The sequence below is a fragment of the Hemitrygon akajei genome, chromosome 1 (assembly GCF_048418815.1).
Source record: "Hemitrygon akajei chromosome 1, sHemAka1.3, whole genome shotgun sequence".
NCBI classification, from domain to species: domain Eukaryota; kingdom Metazoa; phylum Chordata; class Chondrichthyes; order Myliobatiformes; family Dasyatidae; genus Hemitrygon; species Hemitrygon akajei.
The window spans coordinates 191,787,503-191,799,579 of NC_133124.1; the positions used below are offsets into that span (position 1 = coordinate 191,787,503).

The 12,077-nt window shown below is 47.9% G+C and overlaps 1 protein-coding gene across 4 annotated transcripts in view; it reads left to right on the forward strand.

Annotated features, from left to right (window-relative positions):
* The window catches only part of tacc1 (transforming, acidic coiled-coil containing protein 1), a 214,003-nt gene that overhangs the window by 123,450 nt on the left and 78,476 nt on the right, over nucleotides 1-12,077 (forward strand). For all 4 annotated transcript variants that reach the window (XM_073058043.1, XM_073058014.1, XM_073058023.1 and 1 more), the window contains exon 3: nucleotides 9,074-10,154. In XM_073058043.1, coding sequence (XP_072914144.1) covers nucleotides 9,074-10,154 — 1,081 coding nt within the window. The remainder of the gene's footprint in view (nucleotides 1-9,073; nucleotides 10,155-12,077) is intronic.

Here is a 12,077-nt window from a genome sequence, read left to right on the forward strand (position 1 = left end):
TAAAATTTTTTTAATTTAAAAAAAAATAATCTATTCAATATACTAACTGATTTATTTGTTTACTTATTATGTTTTGTTTTATTTATTATTATTGTTCTTTCTGTTAGATTATGAATTGCATTGAACTGCTGCTAAGTTAACAAATTTCACAACACATGTCAGTGATAATAAATCTGATTCTTATTCTGATTCCAGTCTCACTCAGTGGAACGGAGAGCTCGAACCTTCTCTTTATCCACATTGATAATATTTGTCTTGGGTTGTAACCCGGTCCAACAACCAGTCTTGCAGATTGTTGAAACATTGATTTTCTAGAAGGCAGTGCCATGGAACAATACACTGATAGATACCGCTGTGTTAATTTTGTTTTCCTAGTTGTTTTGTCTGCATTGTCTGTCCTTGGGGATGAATCTGTGCTTGTTGGACATTGTCTGGCTGAGCTGAACTGTGTTCAAAAGTGCCTGAGTGGGGGTTTGTCACTGAGAACTGCTCCTAGACTTGAACACAAAAGTCATGGAGTCACATTGCAGGGAAATCAGGTTCTTCAGCTTTTCAGTCTGTGCCTTCAGCTACCTGCCTACACTAATTGCATGTTAATTCAATTGTTTAAAAATTCGCCACACTTTCTCATCAAGTCCTTCAGATCCTGTCACTCACCTATGCACTTAGGGCAATCTACAATGGCTAAATAACTTCTGACCTAAACACCTTGCTTGGGAGAAATTTGCAAACTCCCCACAGGTGCCACGAGGTGGCAGTTCCACCCGCCCCTAAATGCAGCCCAGCCACTCCAATGCTGAGGGGTGCGCTGTTAAATTGTTTTGGCTGTGCTTGTGAAAGGCCCCATGGGTTATTTAAAAATCAACGAGACTCCGTCGTCTCCTGGTCTATGATGATCCATCACCGTCACACTGCTGTTTGTGGGAGCTGGTTGCATCCAAATTAGGTACTATACTCCCTCCCTGAAAAAAGACTGTTAATAATTAGGTGTTTCATAGATAATGCAGAAGGCACTAGACCAGTGTAAGTCCTCGATCAAAGGATAGATCAAAAGAAGTAAGACGTAAGAACGATTCCCAGCACTGGAACTTAAACGGTTTGTGTGCTGTTTTCCATTTTGAGTCGACATATCTCTGTCTGTGTAATTACCTGACTGACAGAGCCTTTTCTATAACAAATTGGGATCCAGTTCTGGAGCCACTGGTTTATCACACTTTGTTATTTATAACGGAGTGATTGGGAAAGCCTTGACGTGTAGCCAATGCAGAGTAATTCAGAGCGACGGAAATCGTCCCAGACAGCCCGGTGTGGAAGCAGTGCGTCCATGGGCTGATATTAGAGAGCCTTCGAGGGACTCCAAGCCCTGAGTTAGAGGGAGAGGTGGAACAGGATAGGACTTTATTTCTTGGAGTGTTGGAGACTGCCGGGCGACCAGCGTTTGGCTTCTGATAAGCTCTTCCAATCTCGGCCGTTCGTCCAGTTCCTGCTCATGGGCCAGTGAAATAACGCACGAGAAGAGCAGGTTGTGTTATTCACAGCCCCAGCATGCTGTACTTTGATAGTGTTGCCACTGTCACGGGCCAAAGATGGGTTTTGCACAGCAAGATCTCATACCGGCCATACAGGACAGTCTGATCCGGTCACGGTGCATGTGTGAGATTTCGGGGTTGGTGTGGCACGGATCTAGTGAGTGGTGCAGCAGTCACCCTGTTCGTACACCTCTGCGAGGTCACCCCTCAGTTTCCTACAAGCCAAGGAATAAAGCCCTAGCCGGTTCAACCTTTCCCTATAGCTCAGCTTCTTGAATCCTTTCAACATCCTTGTAAATCTTAGAGTCAAACCATACTACAGCACAGAAACAGGCCCTTCAGCCCATCTAGCCCATGCCAAACTGTTATTCTGCCTAGTCCCATCAACCCCACACCTAGACCATACCCTTCCCATCCATGTTCATATCCAACCTTCTCTTAAATGTTGCAATCAAACTCACTGGAAGCTCGTTCCACACTTGCACCGTTCTCTGAGTGAGGTCGTTTCACTTTTCACCCTTAACCTATGACCACTAGTTTCCACTCTCACCTCAATGGTAAAAACACCTGCCTGCACTAACCTTGTCTGTACCCTTCATAATTTTGTAACCCCCCCCCCCCCCTGTCAAATCTCCCCTCATTCTCTAATGTACCAGGGAATAACGTCCTAACCTAGCTTGGAAAATAGAGGGCTATGCGATAGGATAATTCTAGGCAGCTTCTAGAATAGGTTACACGGTCGGCACAACATTGTGGGCCGAAAATCTACAGCATTGTGTGCTGTAGATTTCGATGATTCTATGATTCTATTCAACCTTTCCTTATAACTCAGGTCTTCAAGTCTCGGCACTATTCTTGTAAATTTTCTCTGTATTCTTAAATCTTCTGTGATTTCAAGTCTACAGATCTTCTTTTCCAGCCTTTCCTATAACAGTGTAACCAAAATACACACCGGGAGAGTTGATGGGCCCTTGATTTAACCCCAAGTAGGAAAGATGGCGTCTCTTGACAGTGTTGCATTCCCTCGGTGTTGCATTGCTGTGCCACCCTGGGTTTTTTTTTGTGCTGCACCCTTTGGAATATGCATGGTTCTGTGACCTGTACACACAAACACTGCTCAGTGAGCTGGCCCTTTCTCTGCGTGTATGCTTTCCCAAGTTTGGACTGCGTATTCAGCCGAGGAGCAGAGATAGCTGGGTTCTGACCAGTTGATTGAGTCACAGGGGCCAGTTGGTCTGATGCCTGTGAGCAGTCGGTGGTGATTGATGAACAGTGGAAAATATTCAGCCAGAGGCTCGTGTCTGCAAGCTGAGAGAGAGCTGGCAACTGAAGTTTAAGAGTTCTGTGTCTTGGACCAAACACAAGATGCTTAGCGGTAAAAGTTATTGGATTTTCTTAAAGGCAGTTTGCATCCTGCCCAAGATATGCTTAGCTTCACTGTATGGCGCTTGGCTGTACAGTATTAGAACCACCTGTTGAAAGGCAAGAGGGTTTTCGCTCCAGGCTTGTAGGTTCCAGTCGGACACACCATGCGATCAAATTCACCCGTAGGTTTCAATGCATAGTGTTCCGTTGCTGAGGAAGACTTCCGCTTTCATGGAGGGCTAAATGTGTGAGGTGCGAAATCCTTTGCTCGGACTTTGGATGTGGCCTGACCTTCTGATGGTGTTGGCGCGGTTCGCACATAGAGGCTCCTCGCTGCCCTCTGCACCAGATTCAGTCATGCTCTCACCAGTTATCTGGGAAACCTTTGTCTTTTGGGAAGGAGGATGTTAGTATATTGATTGTGTTGTCAGCAATCCCATGATGAACACAAAACGATTGAGACACGTTTGATCCCTTATTGAGTGTAGTGCTGACCTCTTGGTGGCTGTTTGACTGCCGTGAGTGACTGGACATCAGGTGGTGGATACGTCTGTTATTTCATTCTCACTATTTAGAAACAGTTGATGATACAACTACAGGGCGGAGGGGCGGGTAGTGTTGTGGAGGCACTGAGACTCCAGAAGGACTGGGACAGGTTTGGAAAGGAGGCAATGAGCTGGTAGATGGAGCACAGCACAGGGAATTGTGGGGCCATGCACCTTGGCAAGAAGACTAAAGGTGTAGACTATATTCTAAAATGAGAGAGAATCTGGAAATCAGACATGCAGAGTCCAAGTTCATGATTTGCCCAAGGTTGACTTCCAGGTTGGATCAGTAGTAAGGAAGGCAAATGCAGTGTTAGCGTTCATAACAAGAGGACAAGAAAATAAATTAAGGATGTATTGCTGAGGATTTTTAAGGTGTTGGTTAGACCGCATTTGGAATATTGTGATTCATTTTGGACCCTATATCTAAGGAAGGATGTGCTGGATCTGGAGAGGATCCAAAGGAGATTCCCAATGATCTTGGGAATGAAAGGCTTAATGTATGAGATACATTTGATGTCTCTGGGCCTGTACTCGATGGACTTCAGGATGCCTGGGGGGGGGGTGGGGGGCTCTCATTGCAATCTGCCAGATTCTGAATGGACCAGACAGCGTTCATGGAGAGGATGGTTCAGTTATTGGGAGAGTCTAGTATCTCAGAGCACAGGCTCAGATTAAAAGGGCGTCCCTTTTAGAACTGCTTAGAGGAGGAATTTCTTCACTCGGAGGGTGGTGAATGTGTGGAATTTGTTGCCACAGAGTGGGTAAGTCATCGAGCAAGGCAAGTAAATAAGGCAAAAATTGAAATGTTCTTTATTGGTAAAGGGGTCAGAGACTATGGGGAGAAGCCAGGAGAATGGGGTTGAGAAAATGCATCAGCCATGATTGAATGGCTGAGCAGACTTGATGGACCAAATAGCCTAATTCTTATTGTTTTAAGGGCATTTAAGTATCTAAAAAATAAAGATTATTTAAACAGATTAAATAAAAACACCTAAAAGGAATTGTAAATTAAGTTAAATGCTTCTGTTAGTGCATAAAAGAAGAAAAAAGTCTATTTCATTTACCTTTTTAATGGAAGTTGGCAAAACCATCTAAGTGGATGGATCATCAATTGCCATCAAGGACATATATACAGAAAAGGGCCAGTAACTTCAGGAAGGGTCTCACCCACCCTGTTCATGGACTGTTTGTCCCACTCCCATCAGGGAGAAGGCTATGTATCATCCATGCCAGGACCACCAGACTCAAAAACAGTTACTTTCTCCAAGCAATAAGGCTGATCAACACCTCCACCCATTAACCCACCCCTCCACACCCCCCAATCACCACCACTTTATCATTTCCTATCAGTTATCTTATGTACAGACACACCTGTGCCTAGTATCACTTTATAGACAGACAATTAATCTATGTATATAAATTATCTTATGTATTTATATTTATTGTATTTTTTATTATTGTGTTCTTTATCTTATTGTGTCTTTTTTGTACTGCGTCAGATCTGGAGTAACAATTATTTTTATCTCCTTTAAACTTGTGTACTGGAAATGACATTAAACAATCGGGAATCTGGAAAGGCACAGAGCAGAGAGGGCCAGATAGGAATTTGCCCAATTAGAAAGTGCTGTTAGTTTCTGGTGAGTTCAAGGGCAGTGCGGGAATTTTGATATTCCACTGTCTAGCGATGTGTTTTCAGTGTTACCACACTGTGTAGACGGGAAAGTCCAGGAGGGCTGCTGTGTGGATGTATACAACAGCAGTTCAAAATCACTGCACTATGTCAAGCCACTGTGAGAACTTGTTTAAACGTACAGGTTGGTGTGTGTCTACCTGTTGCGGCAAGGTAGCAAAGAAGAGTCCCAGTTTATTCAGCAGCGGTGTATATGACTAATCATGAAATGTGTTAAGCCACATTGTGCAGTTAAGCTCAGTTGAACAAATAATCTAAAGTTTAAAAAAAAACTTATATGAGAACTGAGGGAAAGTTGACTGATGAGAGATTAATTCAAGGCTGCTGGCTGAGCATGTGGAGTTGTGGTTGTAGTCAGATCAACCATTGTCTATTGAAATAGGATAGAGAGAACGAGTGGCCTCTCCCTGCTCCTAATCCAAACATTGGAATGAGGGTTGCCTGCTCTCTCAGGTGCTTGTGAAGATTCCACATTGAAGTAGAGCAGAGAGAGATCTCTAGTTCACTGGGCAATAGTTATCCCTCATTCTGCCTCATGAAAAAGAAAGAAATTATTTGGTTATTGCCATGTTTTCTTAATGTTAAACCTTGCGGTGTACAAATTGGCAGTCCTGTTGTGATGTGACTCCATTATTAAGCGTTCTTCTGATATTACCAAGGCCGCCTGGAAAGTTATTTGGAATCTCGGGTCCTCTCTGACATGTGTTACTGACCCTGTGCAGTGCGAGATGTCTGTAGGCGACCTGGACTCAGGCTTTGTAAAGCTACTTCAAACTACAGCAAAGTTACATTTCAGTCCCGTGCTACAAAAAGTAACGGGAACGTAGTGGATCTGCTGTGCGGCTTCCTTTTGAAAATTCGATTAGTTTCATTGAGTAACTTTCAAGTGTTCTCACAAACCTGCGTTGGACCTGTGTTGAGAGTGAGAGACTCCTCACCCACTTGGACAGAGCCCATCGTGTGCGAAGCTTAGGTTGGGTCAGGATAAAATACCCGGTGGAGCAGTGTGAGTACTTTGAGACACGTTAGACCCCCCCCCTCCCCCATGTTGTATTCCCGTTGGGATAGAGTCCGGTGCAGGTTCTGACTTGTCATTTTGGCTTTGAGATCACGCTGGCCCTGCTCTGTACTTTGCACAGATCTGACTGATTTCTAAACATGTCAATATTTGTTTAATAGGATGTTCCACCTATCATGATGGTAGTGCTGGGAATGTTACCTGGGTTTCAGCACCTAACTTAGTTAGGTCTTTATTCTTTGGAGCGTAGAAGGTTGAGGGGGGACTTGATAGAAGTATTTAAAATTATGAGGGGAATAGATAGAGTTGACGTGGATAGGCTTTTTCCATTGAGTGCAGGGGAGATTCAAACAAGAGAACATGAGTTGAGAGTTAGGGGGCAAAATTTTAAGGGTAACACGAGGGGGAACTTCTTTACTCAGAGAGTGGTAGCTGTGTGGAACGAGCTTCCAGTAGAAGTGGTAGAGGCAGGTTCGATTTTGTTATTTAAAAAAAATATTGGATAGGTATATGGACAGGAAAGGAATGCAGGGTTATGGGCTGAGTGCAGGTCAGTGGGACTAGGTGAGAGTAAATGTTCAGCATGGACTAGAAGGGCCGAGATGGCCTGTTTCCGTGCTATAATTGTTATATGGTTGTATGAATGGGATAAGTTTTTAACCCTAGGCTTGGGTTTTGATTGGAATGAATTCTACAGTGAGGCTGACTCTGCCAGGCCATGTTAAGTAGACCCTTGCACAACTATTTTGAGAGCAGGTCACACTCACATGCTGGTTCCACAGCCTGGGCTCCTTTGCGGCAAAGGTACCAGAACCATACCGTGGATCCGGGGCACTGCAGACCCCCTAAGGTTAAAGCTGTCAATAACTCATACATCACTCCACCTTTGCACTCATTGCAAGCCTGTTCCTGCCCTTATTTCCCAAAATACTTCAACTTCCCATTAAGTCACTAACTTCTGCCACGTTGTTTTCGTGGCAGATGCTGGTGTGTGTATGGAGATTTAACTTTTACCCAAGGCAGTTCCTTGTGGGCAGGATATGGCATGGCTTCATTCAGGAGCAAACATTGGGAAGGTTAGTTGTGGAGTCAGATGACAAGTTTAGCTCTTTTGGTGATGTGCTTCCTGCTCCCTGAGCTGCTGTTATGATTACATCTCTTGGTCCTTTAAAGGAGTAAAACCCTTGCACTATTGACGTTTCTGGCTACGTTGCAAACGCCTTTCTGCCTGGTAGTAAAAATCAAATAGCTGAAGGCTCTCAGTGGGGTAAGCATGGGGAAAAGGGATCGTAGATGACTCAGGTCAAGATCTTGTATCAGTCTAGCTGAGGGATCGCCAACCCAGAGTTGGTTAATGGTAGGGATCCATGGCACAAAAAAAAGGGAACCCCTGGTCTATATGTTGCCTGACCCACTGTGTTCCTCCAGCAGATGGTTTTTTTTGCCCTCGATCTCAGCAACTGCAGTTTCTCTGGCAACTAGCTAGGAGTGCCTCCAGAAGTTTTGATCTGCATACAAAGGCTGCAACGTGACAACCCATCTCTGAGACGTGCATTTATTCAGTGTTCAGGTTCTGGGTTGTGCGTTTCCTGTAAGATCCATGTCAAAAAGCTCTCGTGAGGTACAGATCCGACAGACCGTAGTCCCTGCATCGCATGGTTCCCGGGAACGGCAGGCCGTACGATTCCTGGGCGAGGCAGAAGGTTGCGTCCTCCCAGTGTTTTCATGTTCCCTTATTTCTCCAAGTGCGTGCGCTGTACGTTTCTGTGCTGGGTCAAGGTCAGCATGCTGCTAGTCTCTGCCCCTGCTGACCGACAAGTGACAGCAGTCTTTGATAAGCTCTGCCTCTGCAGTTTTCACACCAGTGTGAGGAGATACATTGCCACACCTCACAGATCCCTGGTGGCCTGGTGGAGATCGTACTGCGCAACCCAACTCACTCCGCTGTTCGGCGGAGAAAATGGCATCATTGCGGTCTGAAGATCAGTCTGTATTCCTTCTGTAGGCTCATGAGATTGAAAGCACATAGTCCTTTCCCAGTGAAAAAGGAACCAAAAACCTGAGGGCAGAGGGTTAAGGGGAAAGAGGAATGATTTAAAAGGGACCTGAGGTGCAAATTCTTCATGCAGTGGTTGGTAGCTACATGAAGCAGGTTACCAGAGGAAATGCAGCGGGTCCAATAATACATCTAAAAGTCATTTGATGGTACATAGATAGGAAAGGTCTAAAGCAGGGATTCTCAACCTGGGGGTCTATGGACCCCTTGCTTAATGGTATTAAAATAGTCAAGTCAAGTCAAGTCACTTTTATTGTCATTTCGACCATAACTGTTCTTACAGTTCTTAGTAAAAATGAGACAACGTTTTTCAGGACCATGGTGTTACATGACACAGTACAAAAACTAGACTGAACTACGTAAAAAACAACTACACTAGACTACAGACCTACCCAGGACTGCATAAAGTGCAGGCATTACAGGTTGGGAATCCTTGGCTTAGAGGGATAAGGGCCAAGCACAGGCCGATGGGGTTAGCTTGGTTGCTACCGATAGGCAACTGGTGGAACTGTGACCTTGCAGTGCCAGAAAGCCAGGTTCAGTCCTGAGCTTGCGTGCTGTTGGTGTGGAGTTTGCATGGCATCCCTGCATTGACTTTCTTCGGCATGGGTAACTCGAGCTGAGGAGTTTGTTTCTGTGTGGTGTGACTGCAAGACTTCCCGTTATTTTTTTAAAAAAAGACCCGCTGAAGTGTTTGGGTAAAGTGATAAGTGTAGCTGTCTATCGCTTGATGTTCCGGTCTTGGTAAGCAGGCCTACGCGAGCGGCGTTGGCTGTTTCCACGTTGGGGGGAGGTGGGGTTTCCCTTGCAGGGCTCTGGCCTGCCGTGTTTGTTCTGCTGCTGACTGTGCTCCCTTGCCCGCTGCAGGGTTGCCGACTGAAGACGAGCACTGGTCATCGGGAGCCCATCCACCTGCAGAGGGGCAAGCAGCAAGCGGCCCGTCACCGGCGGCAGCCCCAGTCCACTGCGACGTTCCACCTGACACGGCACTTGAGGACACTGCGGGCACCGCCAAGGAGTCTCCGTCCCCGGAGAGCCCGGCGAGGAACGAGGAGCTTGCCTCGGAAGCTCAGGCAGGCAGCGAGGCTCCGCCGGTTTCGGCGGGAACCCGGCGCACGCCAGCGGGTGTCGGTCCACAGGAGGGAGTTATGACTGTTCCTGAGGCGGCACCATCCGCAAAGGAACAGGCGGAAGAGTGCTTGGAGGTCTCAGGCAGCAAGAACAAGCATAAAAAGGCCCCCCCTCCATCGCTGGAGCTGGGGGCAGCGGGTGACAGTGAAGCCTTGCCAATGCCAAAGTCATCCTATAACTTTGACCCCAACAACTTCAACGACAGCATCAACCCTTTCGTCTCAGGGGGTTGCAGGCTGCAGGACTCTCCTCCCGCCCGCAGTCACACCCTGGAGGCCGAGGGTGAGGAGGGGACAGGGCCGCAGGCAGAGAGCAAGGAGGCGCCGCTGAAGCTGGCGTTCGACTTCTCCGAGGACAAGGAGAACACCGAGACCCGGGCGCCCGTGGCCAAGAAGGCAGGCAGGAAGTCCGGCGGCCGGGGCGGGAAGAAGCAGAGACCGACTGTGCTCAAGCCGGCCCCTCCGGTAGAAAAGGACGAAGCCTCACACATCGCCAATTCCGATGACATTCCCATTCCCCAAAAATCTTACAACTTTGATTCTGTCCAGTGGGATGACCCCAACTTCAACCCCTTCGGCAGCGGCTCTGGTCTGCGGAATTCACCCACTGCGCCGAAAGGGACGTATGAGTTTGACCCCGAGCGGTTCGAGGACGTAGCCGACCCTTTCAAGCCCTCGAAAAGTCTGGCCCTCATGGACGAGCCCCCTTCCTCTGTGGAGCCGGGGACCAGGGAGACTGGGCCAGAGGCCCGTGAGGTGGATGGTGAGGAGGATGTAACAAAGGCGTCACCAAGAAAGCCCAAGCCTCGAATGATAACGTGAGTGTTACCTTCATTCTTCCCTCACGCCCTCCCTCTCTCTCCTTCACACTCTCTCTCTTGCTCTCCTGCACTCCCTCTCTCTCACATTCTCTGTCTATCCCCTCCTCTCACTCCCTGACACTCTCCCCCATTCTCTCTCTCCCCATTCTCTCTCCCCCATTCTCTCTCTCTCTCCCACTCTCTCTCTCCCCACTCCCTCTCTCTCTGTCTCTCCCCCACTCCCTCTCTCTCTGTCTCTCCCACTCCCTCTCTGTCTGTCTCTCCCCCACTCCCTCTCTCTCTCCCCCACTCCCTCCCTCTCTCCCCTACTCCCTCTCTCTCCCCCCACTCCCTTTCTCTCTCTCTCCCCCACCCTCTCTCTCTCTCTTTCCCCCACTCCCTCTCGCTCTCTCTCCCCACTCCCTTTCTCTCTCTCTCCCCCACCCTCTCTCTCTCTTTGCCCCACTACCTCTTGTTCTCTCTCCCCCCTTTCCCACTCTCTCTCCCTCTCTCTACCTCTCTCTCTCCCTCTCTCCCCTACTCCCTCTCTCTCTCCCCACTCCCTTTCTCTCTCTCTCCCCCACCCTCTCTCCCTCTCTTTCCCCCACTCCCTCTCGCTCTCTCTCCCCACTCCCTTTCTCTCTCTCTCTCCCCCACCCTCTCTCTCTCTCTTTCCCCCACTCCTTCTTGCTCTCTCTCCCCCCTTTCCCACTCTCTCTCCCTCTCTCTACCTCTCTCTCTCCCTCTCTCCCCTACTCCCTCTCTCTCTCCCCACTCCCTTTCTCTCTCTCTCTTTCCCCCACTCCCTCTCTTGCTCTCTCTTCCCCCCCTTTCCCACTCTCTCTCCCTCTCTCCCACTCTCTCTCTTTGATATCTAGGCTTTGTCCCTATGCACTGAAGTATCTCGTGTGAGTTTGCGGACTCGTTGTGCGGAGTCAGTCACACTTCGCCCAGCCCATGCCATCGTTGACTAACACCACACCCCTCTGCTCGGTCTGGCTGAACCCACCCCTTCAGGTCAGAACCCTGAGAGCTTTGCTTCATGACACAACATGATGGCCCTGAGAAAGAGCGGATGTGAAGAGCATCTACACCCCCTCCTCTCCCCCTCACCCCCCGGTGCTGAGTGCAGAAGTTTGGTGACTGTCCCTCTGAGGGCAGAGGTCACAGGAGCACTGCCCTGTGAGCAGTGCGTCACTGATAGTTCAAGGGTTGGAGGGGTTGTTAGTTAAGGATGAATGCCTTTTTTTCCCCAGAGGGGATTTGCTGGCTAATATTTAGTGTTGATACTTCTAGCTCATGGAGACCCTGGGGTGATTCAGACTTGCAAGTGATGGGTTGTCGCTTCTTCTTGGTTCCCACAAGTTCAAATCCACTGAAGAACTCAGTGCACCCCGGATATGGGGGGTATTAACCTCGGACACCATTCTCTTCTCTGACTATGATTCAGAGCTTAGCACGAGGCTATTCAGCCCACAGTGCCTATGTTCTAGCATTGGGTCTGGTTTCTACCAAGTCAATACCTGAGAGCTCCATTGCTTCATGTTTCCCATAATTTCCTGCCCAGTTCTCTCTTCCTCAATTATGATGATGATGTAAATAAGAAGCCCTTTCTAGTTGCTTGTTCCACTGAGAAAGGAAATGGTGAGCCTTCACAACACCTGGCTAGGGTACTGAATACGGGTGAGATTGGACAGTGAACCAGGAACCAGGAACTAGTGGCTGTGTGTTGCATCAACTGTTCTATACACTTGGGCTTAGAATAGGATATTTCAGAGCTGAAAGAAATATAGGAATTAGGAGCAGAAGTAGGCCATCTGGCCTGTCGAGCCAGCTCTACCATTCAATCTGATCATGGCTGATCTGGCCATGGACTCAGCTCCTTTTCCCCAAAACCCTTAATTCCCCTACTATACAAAAAAACCCGATCCAATTGTATTC